This window comes from Coregonus lavaretus (assembly GCF_964263955.1).
Source record: "Coregonus lavaretus genome assembly, chromosome: 33".
Classification (NCBI taxonomy): domain Eukaryota; kingdom Metazoa; phylum Chordata; class Actinopteri; order Salmoniformes; family Salmonidae; genus Coregonus; species Coregonus lavaretus.
Window position 1 is genome coordinate 23,713,215 of NC_140020.1, and position 20,803 is coordinate 23,734,017.

The following is a 20,803-nucleotide window of genomic DNA, read 5'->3' on the forward strand; positions in this document are numbered from 1 at the left end:
AGGGAGTTGCTGTCCTTCTGTGTTGGAGGGACGGATGACCATAAGAGCCTCGTTGCAAGAGGCTGGAGTGGGCACCGGTATTCTCTCTATAGAAAAGAAAGCGAGGGTGAGAGAGATGGTGGATCCCATCTCAAATTCACACCTCTGGTCTAGCTGTTAATGAGGAGGAAGAGGAGGAAGAGGAGGAAGGTGCGGTCATCGTCTCAGCCTCATCTCAACCTCGTCTCAGCTCATGGAGTTTCTGGGCGACGCTCTCCAGCTCCGACTCGATGGCCGCCAGACTCTCAATCTCTGGGTCCTACAGATATGGATAGAGATGGAAACCAGACAGATAGACAAGAGGGGGTGAAAGAGCGAGGTGAGAGAGAAGTAGAGGTTAGAAGAGAGGGAGAGGAAAGGACAACGAGTGAGGATTAGAAAGGGAAAGGAGGGGAGAGAAGGGAGGAGGTCATTACTCAATATTACCGTCTTCTGAGTGCACTTAAACAACTCTACCCGGCCATGTGTCATTCTCTAAGAGGCTATATCTGTGTGGACAACGTGCGTGTGTGTGCATGCCAACCAAGCCATTTTTGTTTGTCAGTGTCTGTGCCAAAACGCACCTGCATAGGTGTGCGTGTGTGTGTGCGTGTGTGTGTTCCCATATGAGAGCCCACAGGCGTTAAGAGCCCTGTGGATGAACCATCCATCCAGCGCGGTCCAATTGCTGTAGTTAGTAGTAGAGGCTCCTGAGGTGGAACCAGCAAACTTTTCCTACTTTTAGAAGAGTGAGGGACTCTAATTGGCGTTGCACTGCTGTAGGCCATAGTCATATTCACTAGGAAGTAAACAGACATAATGGGGAGGGACTACCTTAACTTGTCCAATAAGAAATGTTAATTTTTTATTTTTGGTTGCAAAAAGTTTTGCTACGGTGTGCACTAATGAATACAATCCAGTTGAATCTGCGAAGAACGTGTGAAAAAGTAGGAGTGCTGTTATATAATCAGTTTTGCCTTTTAGATCTCAATTATTAAGATTACATGGACAGGGGGGACCTGATCCTCGATCAGAACTCCTACTCTTGACACGCTTGATACATACGGCCCCTGATTCAACTAATCCATGGCATGGTGATTAGTTGCTTTGTTGACGAGTTGAATCAGGAGTGCAGGGTAAGAACAAAAATGTGCACCTCTCTAGGTGGTTCCTGAGAGGGGATTGAGTGAAAATGCTAATATAGCCAGGGACCATTGCATTTCATTGGATTTGGGGATAGTTCATTCAATTTTAATAATTGGGGGGAACGTACCTCAGTCTTCCTGCTGGCGCTCCCTTCTTCCTCCCCTTCCTCTCTCCTCTCCTCCGGTTTCCTGCGTGCCATCATCTGGAGCTCCTTCACTTCTGGGCTCCTCCGTGCCCCTCCCACCTTCCTCTTCTCCTCCACTTCCTCTTCCACCACCTCCTTGGAGTGATGGGGCACTTCCTGTTGACCTCCGACCTCCAGTAGCTTCACTTCCTGCACCTTTTCTTCCTCTCCCGCTCTCTTCTTTGTTTGTAAACTCCGGGCTAGCTCACTCATTCTGCTCCAGTGATTCGAAACGGCCTTGCGTTTCACCTCCCCCTCCTCCTCCTCCTCCTCCTCCTCCTCCCACACCTTCTTTGCCTCGGCACTGACTTGCAGAGGCAAAGCAGAACTCTTCTCCTCTACCTCCTCCTCTTCCTTTTCCTCTGCAGATTTCTTCTCCTCAGATTTCTCTTCTGGTGCATCCGTCACCTCACCAGACTCTGCCCCTGTGTAGATGAAAAATAATAGAATATACAATATATATACAAAAGAATGTGGACACCCCTTGAAATTAGTGGATTCGGCTATTTCAGCCACATCCGTTGCTGACAGGTGTATAAAATCGAGCACACCGCCATGCAATCTCCATAGACAAACAGTGGCAGTAGAATGGCCTTACTGAAGAGCTCAATGACCTTCAATGTGGCACCGGCATAGGATGCCACCTTTCCAACAAGTCAGTTAGTCAAATTTCTGCCCTGCTAGAACTTCCCCGGTCAACTGTATTTGCTGTTATTGTGAAATGAAAATGTCTAGAAGCAACAACGGCTCAGCCGCGAAGTGGTAGGCCACACAAGCTCACAGAACGGGGCCGCCGAGTTCTGAAGCGCGTAGCGTGTAAAAATCATCTGTCCTCGATTGCAACACTCACTACCAAGTTCCAAACTGCCTCTGGAAGCAACGTCTGCACAAGAACTGTTCGTCGGGAGCTTCATGAAATGGGTTTCCATGGCCGAGCAGCCGCACACAAGCCTAAGATCACCATGCGCAATGCCAAGCGTTGGCTGGAGTGGTGTAAAGTTCGCCGCCATTGGACTCTGGAGCAGTGGAAAGGCGTTCTCTGGAGTGATGAATCACGCTTCACCATCTGGCAGTCCGACGGACTAATCTGGGATTGCCGGATGCCAGGAGAACGCTACCTGCCCGATTGCATAGTGCCAACTGTAAAGTTTTGAATTATGGTCTGGGGCTGTTTTTCATGGTTCGGGCTAGGCACCTTAGTTCCAGTGAAGGTAAATCTTAACGCTACAGCACACAATGACATTCTAGACGATTATGTGCTTCCAACATTGTGGCAACAGTTTGGAGAAGGCCCTTTCCTGTTTCAGCATGACAATCCCCCGTGCACAACGTGAGGTCCATACAGAAATGTTGTCGAAATCGGTGTGGAAGAACTTGACTGGCCTGCACAGAGCCCTGACCTCAACCCCATCGAAAACCTTTGGGATGAATTGGAACGCCGATTGCGAGCCAGGCCTAATCGCCCAACATCAGTGCCTGACCTCACTAATGCTCTCGTGGCTGAATGGAAGCAAGTCCCCGCAGCAATATTCCAACACCTAGTGGAAAGCCTTCCCAGAAGAGTGGAGGCTGTTATAGCAGCAAAGTGGTGACCAATTCCATATTAATGCCCATGATTTTGGAATGAGATGTTCGATGAGCAGGTGTCCACATACAGTTGAAGTCGGAAGTTTACATACACTTAGGTTGGAGTCATTAAAACTCGTTATTCAACCACTCCACACATTTCTTGTTAACAAACTATAGTTTTGGCAAGTCGGTTAGGACATCTACTTTGTGCATGACACAAGTAATTTTTCGAACAATTGTTTACAGACAGATTATTTAACTTATAATTCACTGTATCACAATTCCAGTGGGTCAGACGTTTACATACACTAAGTTGACTGTGCCTTTAAACAGCTTGGAAAATTCCAGAAAATGATGTCATGGCTTTAGAAGCTTCTGGCTAATTGACATCATTGACATCATTTGAGTCAATTGGAGGTGTACTTGTGGATGTATTTCAAGGCTTACCTTCAAACTCAGTGCCTCTTTGCTTGACATCATGGGAAAATGAAAAGAAATCAGCCAAGATCTCAGGAAAAAAATTGTAGACCTCCACAAGTCTGGTTCATCCTTGGGAGCAATTTCCAAACGCCTGAAGGTACCACGTTCATCTGTACAAACAATAGTACGCAAGTATAAACACCATGGGACCACGCAGCCATCGTACCGCTCAGGAAGGAGACGCATTCTGTCTCCTAGAGATTAACGTACTTTGGTGTGAAAAGTGCAAATAAATCCCAGAACAACAACAAAGGACCTTGTGAAGATGCTGGAGGAAACAGGTACAAAAGTATCTATATCCACAGTAAAATTAGTCTTATATCGACATAACCTGAAAGGCCGCTCAGCAAGGAAGAAGCCACTGCTCCAAAACCGCCATAAAAAAGCCAGACTACGGTTTCAACTGCACATGGGGACAAAGATCATACTTTTTGGAGAAATGTCCTCTGGTCTGATGAAACAAAAATAGAACTGTTTGGCCATAATGACCATTGTTATGTTTGGAGGAAAAAGGGGGTGGCTTGCAAGCCGAAGAACACCATCCCAACCGTGAAGCACTGGGGTGGCAGCATCATGCTGTGGGGATGCTTTGCTGCAGGAGGGACTGGTGCACTTCACAAAATAGATGGCATCATGAGGAAGGAAAATTATGTGGATATATTGAAGCAACATCTCGACATCAGTCAGGAAGTTCAAGCTTGGTCGCAAATGGGTCTTCCAAATGGACAATGACCCCCAAGCATACTTCCAAAGTTGTGGCAAAATGGCTTAAGGACAACAAAGTCAAGGTATTGGAGTGGCCATCACAAAGCCCTGACCTCAATCCTATAGAAAATGTGTGGGCAGAACTGAAAAAGCATGTGCGAGCAAGGAGGCCTACAAACCTGACTCAGTTACACCAGCTCTGTCAGGAGGAATGGGCCAAAATTCACCCAACTTATTGTGGGAAGCTTGTGGAAGGCTACCCAAAACGTTTGACGTCTGACCCACTGGGAATGTGATGAAAGCAATAAAAGCTGAAATAAATCATTCTCTCTACTATTATTCTGACATTTCACATTCTTAAAATAAAGTGGTGATCCTAACTGACCTGAGACAGTGAATTTTTACTAGGATGAAATGTCAGGAATTGTGAAAAACTGAGTTTAAATGTATTTGGCTAAGGTGTATGTAAACTTCTGACTTCAACTGTACTTTTGGTCATGTAGTGTATATTTATTATCCATTTGCATGGACATTTTTCATCCTTTCTTGACAGAGTATCCAACCAGACATACCACTCACTCACTCACTCACTCACTCACTCACTCACTCACTCACTCACTCACTCACTCACTCACTCACTCACTCACTCACATGTGCGCAACAGACTGGGAGCAGCACAGGGTCAGCCACAAAGCAGCACCCCTAGAGCAGTTTTGGGGTTAAGTGCCTTGCACAAGGGCACAAGGGCACAACGGCATAAGGTGGCAGCTGTGATATTGGGTTGCCTGCTCACTCAAGACAGATTCACCTTGTCAGACCTAGGATTCAAACCCTTTTGTTACTAGCCTGCTATTTCTATCCTTGAGGCTACCACAACTCTCCAAAGAAAGGAACATTATCTTTCTCTCTCTTTCTCTCTCCTTCCTTCTCTCCCTCTCTCCTCACTCTCTAAACAGTATTATCCACCCTCAACAGGACTCCACTCTTCTTAATGAAATCTTCTGCTGCCAGCTGGCTGAGCAGATATCTGCCTACCTCTACCTTTTACTTCTCCCTCATGGTCCACCTTTCTCCTAAATTATGGGCACATGGTCAGGGGTGTAATGCACCCAAAAAACCTGAGGATGCACAAAGTACATGAGGATGGCTGGGGAGTGGTCCGTCAGGATGTTTGAGAATTTCGCATTTTTCAAACACTTGAAACAGCTTTTTCCTGCAATCTAGAGCCATAATCATTATGCTTAATTCTATGTCAAAAATACATTTAATTATATCCAAGCATACTTCTTGAGCTGTCTGTATCATCCAGTTAGGTGGTAATTTAAAAAAAGAAAATATGATTCTCTGCTACAATCCGGGTAAAAGATTGAAAGGAATGTGAGTCTTATTCAGTACCTTGCTTTTCTAACTTGATAGCCTGAAATGTCTTCTTGGTAGCTAGTTATGAGTTTGGGAGATTGGGAACCTATCTGGGCTAGCTAAAGCCAACTTCATAAAGTTGCTAAGTGTCTAGTAGTATTACAGAGAAACAACAGCAAAAATTGAACAAAAAATGTAATATCTATATACAGTGGGGAGAACAAGTATTTGATACACTGCCGATTTTGCAGGTTTTCCTACTTACAAAGCATGTAGAGGTCTGTAATTTTTACAGGAAACGTATGATCTCTGTAATTGCAAACAAAGGTTTCTGTACCAAATATTAAGTTCTGCTTTTCTGATGTATCAAATACTTATGTCATGCAATAAAATGCAAATTAATTACTTAGAAATCATACAATGTGATTTTCTGGATTTTTGTTTTAGATTCCGTCTCTCACAGTTGAAGTGTACCTATGATAAAAATTACAGACCTCTACATGCTTTGTAAGTAGGAAACCTGCAAAATTGGCAGTGTATCAAATACTTGTTCTCCCCACTGTGTGTGATATATATATATATATATATATATATATATATATATATATATATATATATATATATATATATATATATTTAAACAGGACACATCTGATTGGGTCTGTGCTATCTGGGATTTTTGGGACGTCCCTACCCCCCATTGAAGTTGAAAATGAAAATGGTTAGGGTTAGGTAAGGGTTATGGTTAAGGTTAGGGTAGGTATTAGGGTTAGGGGGCACGTGCCCTTTTATCCCCTATGGGCATGATGCCTCTGCATGTGGTTACAGCCTATTGGGAGCCTCCTTCCCTGCATACAACCTATGGAGGTACAGAGATTCATACTGTACCGTCCCTTGGCGTGACCTTTGTCCAAATGTTCCCTTATGCTCAATTGAATAGTCACTGGGACTGGCTGGTCATGCTAGAACCTTATCCTAGCCTCAACCTTACAAATAGCCAGTAGGCAGGTGGGCGGTTGAAGGACTGGGGATGATGTATTTGTCAATGTCTCTCTGTCCTAAAAATCTATAAATGAAGTATACAAAAATAACATATAACCTAGTTCACATGCTTGCTCATCATTTATGACAATATTTTAATTTCTTTCCTTTCCAGCATGGCCTAAATCTAGCGTTTAGATTTGAATTCCAGGGGCGTGCAGCCATTTTGTCAATCCGTAGCCATGGGATGTATTCCAAATGGCACCCATTCCCTATTTACTACACTACGTTTGACCAGAGCCCTATAGGTCCTGGTCAAAAGTAGTGCACTATATAGGGAATAGGGAACATGGTGTCATTTGGGACACAACCCTGCTGTCCAAGTGCTCTGTCTTGTTGGTAATGTTCCAGTATCCATTATCTAATCAAACCGGGCCGCTGTGCGGGGAGCACTCTAACTCATCAGCTAGATGGAGCCACTCGTATCAATCATCTGCTCCCGTGGTGCAGGGTCGCGATCTCACCATCAGTCTCCACCTCTTTCGCCTCCTTTCTTCCCTCCCTCCCTGCATTTTTTCTCTCGCTGCAGTGAGTCTCTCGTTCCATTCTCTTATATTTGATTAATTTTCTCTTTGTGTTTGCACACACACACACACACACAAACAATGCCTCCCTCCTGATCCTGCACTCTCTGCCTGACTGACCTCACTACCACAGAGAACAGTGTTTATCTATTGGATTGATTTGGCACTTACCTGGAGCGGTCCACTACTTAATCTTTATGACACATCATCATCATCATAGTTAATACTCCTCTGGGTGTAGTGAAGTGTAGTCGAGAGGGAAGCTAACTGCAGCCACTTTCATGCTCACTTCAAAGCTAGCAAGTGCACTTACTGTACATGGGTCAATCTCATCCTACTCCACTCAATTCTACAGATGATGTGGTAAAGTCAGGAGATGTCCATGTACTCGACATGTGAAGGCCTGAAGACCAGTGTCTATAATGTCACCGTCAATGTGCTCTGGGCAGCAGTTCTTACCTTTCTTATCCAGAGTCACGTTTCTTCCCTCCGTTTTAGCCTCCTCTGTGTTATCTTCGGAGCTCGCACGTTCCTCCTCATCCTCCTCCTTTTCCTTCTCGTCCCCCTCTTCTTCTTCTTCTTCTTTCTTTTCAATCACATACCCATACTTTACTTCCTCTTTCCCCTCCTTGTTCATGACATCAGAGATACGGTTGTCAGGGGTCTCGTCCTTCTCTCGATTCTTCTCTTCCCCTTTTCTGATGATCTCGTTCCTCTCACGGGACGACTCTCCCTCCCTCTCCGTGCTCTTCTCCACCTCTCCTTCACCCTCTCCTTCACCCTCTCCTTCTCTCTCTCCTCCTGTCCCCCTCTTCTGGGACAGGATAGACCTCTCGCCGGGTCCCCCCAGAGCGGCCAACATGGATCGATCTACGAGGGAGAGGAAACATAGACAGATACTATTTACCATCAATGGGGGGGGGGGTAAATTATTTTGTCAAGGCAGCCAAAAGACATTCAATAAAGTTGTAAATCAAATCAACGTTTATTGGTTGAAAACTCAGTTTAGCAGATGTTATAGCGGGTGCAGTGAAATGCTTGAGTTGCCAGCTCCTCAAAATTGCTGTAGAATGTCAAACAAATTGTAAAGAAATAAAATAAAATAAACAAGAAATATCAGAAAGAATCTAAATTACAATCCAAAAAACACTATTACAATAATCCAAATAACAATCTGTGCGTATGTGCACAGGATGAATGTACACAAAGATATACTATGAATGATTTGTACAACAATAGATAAATATTAGAGTGGGTTATGAAAAGTATACAGTATTTAAATACACAGTGTGTCCTGTGTTCAATGTTTCTATATACATGGGACAGCAGTGTACACTGTGTATGTGTATGTGTGTGTGTGTGTGAGTGTGAGTGTGAGAGACTGCGTGGTGCAGTGGAGGCTGCTGAGGGGAGGACGGCTCATAATAATAGCTGGAACTGAGTGAATGGAATGGCATCCATGTGATGTATACTGAACAAAAATATAAACGCAACATGTAAAGTGTTAGTCCCATGTTTCATGAGCTGAAATAAAAATCCCAGAAATATTCCACACAATGCTTATTTCTCTCAAATTTTGTGCACACATTTGTTTACATCCCTGTTAGTGAGCATTTCTCCTTTGCCAATATAATCCATCCACCTGACAGGTGTGGCATATCAAGAAGCTGATTAAACAGCATGATCATTACACAGGTGCACCTTGTGCTGGGGACAATAAAAGGCCACTCTAAAATGTGCAGTTTTGTCACAACACAATGCCACAGACGTCTCAAGTTCTGTGGTCCTCTGTAGCTCAGCTGGTAGAGCACAGCGCTTGTAACGCCAAGGTAGTGGGTTTGATCCCCGGGACCACCCATACACAAAAAAAATTATGCATGCATGACTGTAAGTCGCTTTGGATAAAAGCGTCTGCTAAATGGCATATTATTATTATTCTGAGGGAGTGTGCAATTGGCATGCTGACTGCAGGAATGTCCACCAGAGCTGTTGCCAAATAATTGTATGTTAATTTCTCTACCAAAAGTCACCTCCAACGTCGTTTTAGAGAATTTGGCAGTATGTCCAACCGGCCTCACAACCGCACTCAATATTAGGAAGGTGTTCTTAATGTTTTGTACACCTAGTGTACATGTGCAAAAATGTCTCTAAGGGGTTTGTATAATGGCCCCTGACCTCCTTCCTTTGTAGTCTTATACCGTTCCATCAAATCCACCTTAAAGCACTATTTCATATGCTCTTCGACTCATCTTTGAAATGCAGACAGGGTCATTCTTTCAGGAGAAATGTTATTTATTTCCCTTTGTTAAATCCATCAAAAATGTTCTTATAAAATCTCTCTCTCTCTCTCTCTCTCTCTACGATCAAGACTATCCTACCAACGGGACATTAGAAACTGCAATATCTTATGTTTCACCAAGTCGTGGCTGAACGACGACACAGATAATATAGAGCTGCCTGGGTTTTCCGTGCATCAGCAGGACAGAGCAGCTACGTCTGGTAAGACGAGGGGTGGGGGGTGTGTCTATTTGTCAATAAAAGCTGGTGCGCGATGTCTAATATTAAAGAAGTCTTGAGGTATTGCTTGCCTGAGGTAGAGTAGCTCATGATAGGCTGTAGACCACACCATCTACCAAGAGAGTTCTCATCTATATTATTCGTAGCTGTCTATTTACCACCACAAACCGATGCTGGCACTAAGACCGCACTCAACGAGCTGTATAAGGTCATAAGCAAACAAGAAAATGGTCATCCAGAAGCGGCGCTCCTAGTGGCCGGGGACTTTAATGCAGGCAAACTTAAATCCTGTTTTACCTCATTTCTACCAGCATGCCACGTGCAACCAGAGGAAAAAAACCTCTAGACCACCTTTACTCCACACACAGAGATGCATAAAAAGCTCTCACTCGCCCTCCATTTGGCAAATCTGAGCATAATTCTATCCTCCTGATTCCGGCTTACAAGCAAAAACTAAAGCAGGAAGTACCAGTGACTTGCTCAATATGGAAGTGGTCAGATGACGCGGATGCTACGCTACAGGACTGTTTTGCTAGCACAGACTGGAATATGTTCCGGGATTCATCCAATGGCATTGAGGAGTATACCACCTCAGTCACCGGCTTCATCAATAAGTGCATCGACGACGTTGTCCCCACAGTGACCGTACGTACATATCCCAACCAGAAGCCATGGATTACAGGCAACATAAGCACCGAGCTAAAGGCTAGAGCTGCCGTCAATACAGGACTAAGATTGAATCGTACTACACCAGCTCTGACGCTCGTCGGATGTGGCAGGGCTTGCAAACTATTACGGACTACAAAGGGAAACCCAGCAGCGAGCTGCCCAGTGACGCGAGCCTACCAGATGAGCTAAATGCATTTTATGCTCGCTTCAAGGCAAGCGACACTGAAGTATGCATGAGAGCACCAGCTGTTCCGGACGACTGTGTGATCACGCTCTCCATAGCCGATGTGAGCAAGACCTTTAAAAAGGTACCGGTACCCCCTGTATATAGCCTCGTTATTTTCTTCTTCTTTAAAAAAAAAAAGTTTTCATTTATTTATTTACTTTTTTAAATTTAGTAAACATTTTCTTAACTCTATTTCTTGAACTGCATTGTTGGTTAAGGGATTGTAAGTAAGCATTTCACTGTAAGGTCTACACCTGTTGTATTCGGCGCATGTGACAAATAACATTTGATTTGCTTTGAAATGGCACCCTATTTCATATGTAGTACAAAATAGGATGCTTTTCATATCTAGTACGAAATATGTATTTTTGACTATGGGATAGGGTGCCATTTGGGACTCACATTTGCCTTTACATCCCCTGATGTACGATCAGACAGCATGCACAAGTGGCTGGCTTTAAAGCAGCAGCCAATCAAAATGTAAATGTGATCTTTGACTGATGGCCAAGAGGCGAATCCCCTGTGTACTTACTTAGCCTGACAACAGCAGAACTAAAACTGACAGTGAATATACTATGGAAGCTGCCGAAATTAAATTGGAAATGCAAATTGAATAATGAGTAAACATTGTCACTTACCTTAATTGAAAATGCAATCCATGGCAACGAGCCATAAAATAAGTCCTAGTGCTGTCATGACATGGTGCATCAAGGCCCGTATTCATAAAGTGTCTCAGAGTTGAAGTGCTGATCTAGGATCAGTTTTCCCTTTTAGATCATAATGAATAAGATTGTATGGACATGGGGGACCTGATCCTAGTTCAGAGCTTTGTAAATACGGGTACAGATCATTTCATGTCACATGAGCTTACTTACTTACCATGTGGCGCATAAGGCCCAGAAAATTCAACAGAACACAGTATGACAGTATAGGTAAGGTTGTGCTATCATACCAAATTAGGCAGAATCTTCAAAGAACAAACACCATTGTAAATACAACCCATATTTATGTTTATTTATTTCCATTTGTACTTTAACTATTTGCACATTGTTACAACACTGTATATATGTCTTTATTCTTTTGGAACTTCTGAGTGTAATGTTTACTGTTAATATTTATTGTTTATTTCACTTTTGTTTACTATCTACTTCACTTGCTTTGGCAATGTTAGCATACGTTTCCCATGCCAATAAAGCCCTTAAATTAAATTGAATTGAATTGAGAGAGAGAGAGAGAGAGAGAGATGCTCCCTGTCTCATGCTCCCTGTCCCAATTCTGTCTATCAGAACCTTTGGAGCCAGTGTCCCAGCAGCTTCCTTCTCCCAGATGCCATCCACTCCACTATGGTCAGATCTGCTTAGCTGACACAATGTCCCAGAACATCGCACAGCAAAAAATAAGGGACGTATCGATTTCACATGGTGTCCAGAATTGAACTGCATCTTTCTCTATGAACATGTTCGTTCTCTCTCTTCTCTCTCTCTCTCTCTCTCTCTCTCTCTCTCTCTCCTCTCTCTCTCTCTCTCTCTCTCTCTCTCTCTCTCTCTCTCTCTCTCTCTCTCTCTCTCTCTCTCTCTCTCTCTCTCTCTTGGTAGAACATTTCGAGATTATGTTTGAATACTGTTATGCATCGATTAAGGTTTCTCAGTACTCCCTCATCTGTGTTTGTGTGAACTGAGTTGGCCTCCGGGGTTTGGGCTAGTTACTGAGTTATGATGGTCTTGTCCTCTCCCGGAGCCTGCATTCCATAGATTGAATTGGTGTTTGTAAACCCTACTTTGCTCGTTGGGCTCTCAACGATCACCTACGGGTGGTCATTGACCAGCTCCATTATTGCAATAATTAATAGATATTAAAGTATGATTGTTTGAAGAATCTGCAGTCTCTCTTCCTTTTAATTATTATTTCCATGACACTCTCTCTCACACACACACACACACACACACACACACACACACACAGACACACACACACAAAGACACACACACAGACAGGGCTGACCCTAGGCATAAGTCACATGAGCGACTGCTTAGGGCCCCATGGCCGCCAGGGTCACCCGATCCCCAATTTTTGTTTTAGGAACTCAGTCGGGGTCTCAACGTACTGTTGAGAGTTAGAATAATAGAATACACAAGGTGCAATTTGTGCATCAGCAGTTTTTCTCTTATGTCAGTCACTGACAGTTCAGTCACTGACAGTCACTCAATTATCCCTTGTCAGCAAAAAAATGTTGATTGGTAAATTATCTATCTAAACTTATATTAATCATGGTCAAATTACCGACCGGGCATGCAGGGCACGTGCCCAGGGGACCTGACATCCAGGGGGTCCCCATTGATTTTGTTAGTCACTCACACTCAGATATCATATTAAGTCAGGAAATTAGCTTCAAAACTGAAAAGAAATCTCTCCACCCTATTGCAGGAAATTAGCTGTAAAACTGCAGATTCTTCTCTCCGCCCCATGGCAAAATGTGTAGAATTGCAGGAAATAAACCCTAAACCTTACATTTTTTCTCTCCTCAGTCAAGAGGGGGGCCACTATTGTCTGCGAGGTGGGGGGGGGGGGGGGGGGGCGGCAACTTGACCTTAAAATGCTAAACTTGACAGGGATTTGGATTTTCAGTCATCATGAGGCAATGCTGTCATATGGCAATTTTACTGAGAATGTGGGCTAGTGGGACTCACCTGCAGCCTCATCTATGCCCTGTGGACCCTGTGGCTTCTTAGTCACATGATCTGCCGTGACGTCACCATGCTGCTGATCTCTCTCATTGGCTCCTGTAATTTGGAGGGGAGATGTGACCACAAATATTTAGACTGATTTATTTTGACATATACTTAAAATACATGTTCTAAAAAACAGTTATGATTGATTATTGTAAAGTGTCTGGGTTTTAGAAAATAGCTATATTATTATTATTATTATTTTATTTTTTGTGGCAGTTTACATGATTGACAAACTAAATTGAAAACAATCAAGAGAATAATATTTAAAACACTAAAAACGATTTACTTCATGCTGAAAACCATTTATGTGAAAGGGACCAAGAAATGCAATCAAATCTAAGATGAACACAACAAAGTGAAATTCTGATTACATCACAACATCACAACAGTTAAGATAATGTCACTTCCTGATAGGGTCGCCTTGTATCACCGCCACAGTGAAAAGTCTTAGGTCAATACCTCACCTTGAACGGCAATGTCCTGCAGCTCCTTGAGGAAGTTGCTGTGGCGGAGAATTGACACAAGCCTTTCATCTGCAAAGCAAACCATTTATTTTTAACCTTTATTTATATAAGAAATCCCATTGAGGTCAGAAAACCTATTTTACTAGGGAGACCTGGCCATTCAGCAATGCATTCATACTTTAATTGTCCAAGTAATCCAGCAATGTCCCTGGGCAAATGTACAGGTATATTTCTCCCCTTTGGTTGTTCGCGACGACTCAGCACATTTGCTCCCGTCTCTAAGAGTTAATTGCCCTGAAATATACTGCCTCCAAAGCAGAAATCCAAATTAATCATTTTGGCCCATAGAGTGGTTTCCAGTGAATTACAGCATCACATAGCTTTTTCCCTTTCTGCTGAACCAGAAACAGTGTACAGAATGAGGCAGGCATTCAAGAGAACTACTGCTTACTCTGTCTTTCTTCAGGGTCACTCTTTCGTTCGTTCTTTCTTTCTCTCCCTGCCTCTCTCTCTTGGTCTTCCCCTTCCTCCCTCTCTAAATTCCCTATCTTTTTGGTAAACATTTATCTTGCTGTTTCTCTTCTCGCTCTGAAGGTAATTCTTTCTCACTTGTATTTCCCTCCCTGCCCCTCTATACTGTCTCCCTCTTTTTTCTGTCTCTTTTTAGTAACCCTTATTTTTATTTTCCCTCTCCTCTGCCTCTAACCAAATCACCTCCAATCTCCCCCTCTCTTTGTCTCCCCCTCTCTCTCTCTCTCTCCCCCCTCCCTCTATTTTTCCTCTTGAGGGGTTTCATTTCCCAACCGCAGCCCTATCCTGGTAACAATAGCCAGTAATGAGTAATGCCCTGATAGATTTTTCTCAACAAGGACAGCGTCAAGGGAACACAATGGCTGTAATTGAATAGCCCCGGCCTGACTGCTCTGCCGAGTGCTCTTATGGAGAACTCAGAGCTGTGTCCCAAATGGCACTCTATTCCCTATATCGTGCACTACTTTTGTCAAACGTAGTGCACTACATAGTGCAGCTCAGTTGGTAGAGCATCGCGCTTGCAACGCCAGGGTTGTGGGTTGTGGGTTCGTCTCCCACGGGGGGCCAGTATGAAAAAAATGTATGCACTCACTAACTGTAAGTCGCTCTGGATAAGAGCGTCTGCTAAATGACTAAAAATAAAATAATAAATGTAGGGAATAGGGTGACATTTGGGACTTAGCCTGAGTCATGTGCATCCATGGTGAAAATTAAAGCAAATATTAACTTGCATTAGGTCACAATTGGTGACAGTGAGTGACAGTGACTCCTTTGAGATACCAGAAAAGGTATGCCTCTAGACACCGATCTAAGGTGATTTTTGCATTTTTCTCTGTTAATGGTATGTGGTGATTAAGTTATGGAGTGTGAGCTGATCCTAGATCTGTGCCTATATCCGGAGCGGAGGTCCCTGGGAGGGATTGGGAGGGGTTTACCTGTCTTTAGTATGTTCAGGCACTCCTGACTGACAGGCAAAGGGTGTGGCCTCGACAGCACATCAGCGAGAACCTCCACGATGCATTTCATCACCTGAGGGGGGCAGAGCGGACACACGGTCAACGGACAAACATGGCATCAGTGTTTCCCCTTCCCTGTATAGGCGGGCCGGGACCATCCGCCTACAAAAATGATCTTCTATTTAATGGATTCTATTAACAATGTTGGCTTTCAACCTTGTCGCCCCGCCTGTAAAATAAACTAGGGGAAAGACTGGATGGCACAGCAGCAATGGAGAGACAACCAGACCTCCCGTCATGGTGTTAGCCTCCATAAGTCAGATGTGCTCGTTAAAGTATTGCCAGGGAGAGAAGGCCGCAGTCTGCAGTCTGGCAGACTAAAGACTGTCTCAGTTCTATAGCTGGACTTTGTAGTGTGCTGTAGTTTCAGAGTAGTCCCAAATATTCCAGTGGCAAATTGAACAAAATAAATTGACATGGATATGCATTATTCGGTTTCGATTGCTCACTGTCGTGGCAATAGCAGTGTTGTTGTGTTATCGTACATTTACGATATTTAAATAAGATATATGAGTACAATATGTAAATAAATTATCGTACATGAAGATAGCACCCTGATATTCTTGTGCGTAGAACATTATCATTGTGTTGCATGAGGGACTGTAGCTTCACATATTTTTGTTTTTGGTGATGCGTGAAAAATTATATTATCTGTACAAATCCCATTCAAGCTATGGAACTGATATTATCATTTTTCGGGCATCATGTTCAAATCATCTATAAGTGGCTTTGTTGAGCTTCACAATTTTTGGGGGATACTTTAGTATTATTTGGACATGATGCACGAAGAATGCTAATATCGGTACCAGGACTTGGATGGGATTTGTGCCACAAATGCTAAAACATTCGCATTTGGAAACAGTGCCAGTGAAACTAAACCAAAACATGGATTGCTGTCAAACCTTGTCCATAGACTACTTACAGGGTAAGGAATCCAATATGTCATTTTGTAATTTAGGTGAACTATCCCTTTAACAGGTAATCTATGGTAACTTTGGTCATTTATACTTGAATAACTTTTAAAAATATATATTCATATATAGTATTTTTTATTTTTTTTTATTATATCTGTGACCATATTGCCCATGAGTTTTTTGTGGATAGACCATATGGTTCAAAATAAAATATCCTAATTAATGAAAAAAACATCTAATCAACAGTAACATTATTTTCAATTAACTCTGCAACTCTTCCAACTATAACTCTTCCAACTATTGACTTTTTTCACAACTGCCACCAGTTTGGCACCAAAACATTTACAAGAAATACATACTGACATAGTAAAATAAATTAAAGAGTGTAATTTTTATTTTTATTTTTTACTAATAAAGGATATTTCATGCTGAAACCCCAATGGTATTCGCTAAGTTTATGGTTTATATTTAGGATATCTGTTTTACAGCTTTGTAATTCTATTTTTTATTTTAAAATCATCTTATTTGATTATTGTATATATTTTACATGTGATAAGGCCACTATATCATGTGATAAAGAACAACAACAACAAAAAACATAAAAGTTACCGAAATTCTGATAGTTTACTGGTAAACATAGAAAGTTATGAGAAATATACCCTCCCTTTGCAACCCTAGTCCTGAAACATATCAAACAATGTGTTTTTGATACTGTTGATGAGAAAAAGGGGCGGACTGGGACCAGAAATCAGCTCTGCCATTTCTAACACACCGGACAATTTTTTTCTTCAAGGCCCACACACCGGACCATTTTATCCTTGAGGCCCCATTATTAGCCAGATAATTATCATTTTGAGCATTAAAAAAAACAAGTTAGACAAGCCCACTGGGCAAAAAACTGACCAGCCCATCTGGCATTTGCACAAAAATGCCAGATGACCGCCAGTCCGCCCCTGATTTCAAACCCCTACACAAAATGTAACATAAAGCTGACAGTATCATTAGGCTACTGCATGAAATGGAATTCTTACCTCGACATCCTCTTTCTCAAGGTAAGTTGGAGTCACTGGCAATGAAAGAACTACGTGAGGAAAGAAAGATATGATTAACGAAAACGTCTTGCAGTCACCCATAGTTATTATGTTTAGGTCTACCAATCAATATGTACATTGTCGTCTTTAGTTTAGGATACGTTATTCCAAAAAAAATTAAGCTAAATATATGGTAAATTATATAGCCTACAGTTGGGAGGAGGGCAAACATATTTTCCAGTGGAAATATCGACTTCTTAACTGAGAATGCACTTCTTCTGTCGCCAAGCATATAGGCCTATGTACAGATCGCCGATAGCGCCCATCCGAAAAGGATTCGGGAGCGCTTGCCGCTGTCCTTGGTGCTAGACCAAATTACAACATCAGACATTCCCGCAGCTACACAACCCGCTAACTTTAGTGGAATCCCAGCTATAACTTGAAGAAATATTAGTCAATGTCAACATAATACAATTTCTCTTACCGCGATTAACCAATATTGTCAAAATGAAGTATCCTCTCGCGATCATCGTTGCAATAAGACGGGCAGGAATGGAAAACATAAAAAGCTTATTCAGAATGTTAGTTCCCCTTCGATTGTGTGTGGAAAGAGTCGATAAATTATGGATTAATTCTATGTGCAACTTGACCGCCCTCGTTATTTCTGGCGAGCTGCGTTCTTCAGTATCAGGGGTCGAACACCTCGCCCGAGCCGTAATGTACCAAGAACAATTTGCTGCAACTGCACCTGCGTATTTATGTGGAGCTTGCTGAGGAGGAAATGACATCACCGCTAGGAAAATAACTGTTTAGCCTACACCTTTCAACCAACACACCTTTGTTGATATTTAAGGACCACAGAAGTGGGGAGCAGTTCAAGACTGGGGGCTATAGAGGGGTCCGGGGATTTTTTGTGTGTGAAAGCAGTTGTTAATTGGTCAGTTCTGAGGACTCCTAGGGTTTAGGCATTTGACCAGGGTGGAATTAAAATAAAATAAAATCATAAGTCAGGTGTATTCAGAATGCTTTGAATGTTGAATGTCTTGGTTTGAAGTACTACAAGTACAAAATAATATACTTGAGGCATTCCAATATAGCCTTTTCATATTTTTATGATATAGGCTACAACACTGTCCAGGACATAGCTCAAAACAAGTGATGAGTTTATTTCCTAAACGCTATATAACAGGGTTGACGATTGCCATAAATCCCCTCATGACAGGGGGAATGGAAGCTTGTGTGCAAAAGGGAGTGGCAATGGAATGCAAGCTTCACACCAAAAAATGTAATTGCTAAAAAATGTATAGCCTGTCTATCTATGGGTAACAGGGTTGACATGTTATCCTCTTAAGGATCAGACCCTTTTTTTCAATTTTCGCCTAAAATGACATACCCAAATCTAACTGCCTGTAGCTCAGGACCTGAAGCAAGGATATGCATATTCTTGATACCATTTGAAAAGAAATACTTTGAAGTTTGTGGAAATGTGAAATGAATGTAGGCGAATATAACACATTAGATCTGGTAAAAGATAATACAAACAAAAAAACATGCGTTTTCTATTTTGGTTTTTGTTCCATCATCTTTGAAATGCAAGAGAAAGGCCACAATATAATATTGCATTTTAGGCGCAATTTAGATTTTGGCAACTAGATGGCAGCAGTGTGTTTGCCAAGTTTCAGATTAATCCAGTGAAGTGTTGTTATACGGGACTATTTTGTATCAAATCTGCCCAAACGTGCCGAATTGGTCAATTGATACATTTTCAAGTACATAACTATAGAGAACATACAAAAATGATATGGTAAAACAAAATGTACGTTTACACACTCCCAGGAATGTCATACATGATGGATCATTAGCTTATACACTAATTTTCACACATCTAGATGGCCAGGCGGGGTGGGTGTGGAGCCAGAGACAGCAGGGGTTCAAACTGTAGAACCCAGTTCCTACATTTGAATATAAAAATGGATTTTATCAAACAAAACTATGCTACATTTTATCTCTGGGACCCTTAGGATGACAAATAAGAGCAAGATCACTGAATGTAAGTACATTATTTACCTTCAGAGGTGAATGTATTAAACCAGTTGCTGTGATAAGTTTTTTTGTTGTTGTGCACTCTCCTCAAACAATAGCATGGTCTTTTTTCACTGTAATAGCTACTGTAAATTGGACAATGCAGTTAGATTAACAAGAATTTAAGCTTTCTGCCCATATAAGACATGTCTATGTCCTGGGAAGTTTGCTGTTACTTTCAACAGTCATGCTAATCACATTAGCGCACCTTAGCGCAACCATCTCGTATACTGGACACCGATGCCGTAGAGGTTATGCTCGACCTGGTCAGTTTTCCACTACAAAACACCAGAAAATGGCCCAAAAGAGTAGAACCAGCTCACCTGCTTTTACACTATGATTTGACTATTAGATGTACAATGTTTCTTTCAAAAAATATATTTGAAAAGGAATAGCTTCACCATATTAAAACAATAGTTCAGTTCAAGTGAAACGGTTGACTTTAAAGGGATAGTTTGGGATTTTGGAAACGAAAGCCCTTTATCTACTTCCCCAGAGTCAGATGAACACATGGATAACATTTGTATGTCTCTGCATCCAGTATGAAGGAAGTTAGAGGTAGTTTCGGGAGCAAATGGTAACTAGCATTAACGCAATCCTGGAAGTCTTTGGTATCTGCTAGCATGCTAGCAGCTACCATAGACTTACAATCATTGCGCTAATGCTAGTTAGCAATTGCGCTACACTCTAAAAAGAAAAGGTTCCTGGAGTATCCTTTAGGGGTTCTTCAAATTGAAATTAAATTAAAGGGTTTTTCAAAGAACAGCTTTTAATGGATCCTTAAATAACCTTTTGGGGTTAATTTTGGAACTGCCCCCCCTATTATTATTATTATTAATAATAATAATATGCATAACATCAATAACACAATATTTTAGTTCTCTGTGTTTATTATGATTTTAGTGGCAAAGCAGAATAAAAAAATCAAAATATGAGGTAAACTCCCAGCAGAGCCCCATATCCAATGGGTATATCCTCTGGCATGTTGATGTTAATGTGTTGATGTTCTCCATATCCATAGCCAGAATGATTTTTCAGTACATGTGGATCGAACAGGTTTCCTGTTATATTCATCAGAGGTGTAGGGAGGGTGAAGTCTGTGAATCCAAAAAATAGTAATTATAGAGGTGATTAACAAAACATGCACACAACAGAATTAATACCTTGGTTTTTGTGGTGAATGTGAATGGAAAAAACTGTTTTGATAATGATTTTCATACACAAACCTTGTCCATAATGTAGAGGCCTATGGGATATTCATTGAAGAGTTAAAGGAGTAAAGAAGTTGATTATAATTTTAAAAGTTCATTTTAAAATCCCTATTTATTTAACCTTTATTTTATCAGGGACTCATACTGAGACCAATGTCTCTTTTACAGATGAGCCCTGAATTACATAAATTACACAAAATACCACAAATAAGGTGCAAGAAAACTAAAAGCTGATTTATCTAACTCAGAGACCAAAGCAATTTCCAGAGTTATGCATCCCTGAGACTGGGTGTGGTAACTCGTATGTCTAAAGTTTAGTAATGATGTTAGGTACAGTGTGATTTTTTGTAAAAGGGCTTTATAAATGAAAACACATCAATGTATCAA

The 20,803-nt window shown here is 41.8% G+C and overlaps 1 protein-coding gene across 1 annotated transcript; it reads right to left on the minus strand.

Annotated features, from left to right (window-relative positions):
• Nucleotides 1–214: 214 nt before the first annotated feature.
• Nucleotides 215–17,653, minus strand: chga (chromogranin A; the record flags this gene model as incomplete). The annotated part of the gene is made up of 8 exons (XM_084151056.1): nucleotides 215–298; nucleotides 1,292–1,773; nucleotides 7,486–7,896; nucleotides 13,126–13,218; nucleotides 13,632–13,700; nucleotides 15,098–15,191; nucleotides 17,124–17,173; nucleotides 17,608–17,653. The coding sequence occupies 8 exons, from the start codon at nucleotides 17,651–17,653 to the stop codon at nucleotides 215–217; spliced, it is 1,329 nt and encodes a 442-aa protein (XP_084007182.1).
• Nucleotides 17,654–20,803: the final 3,150 nt, after the last annotated feature.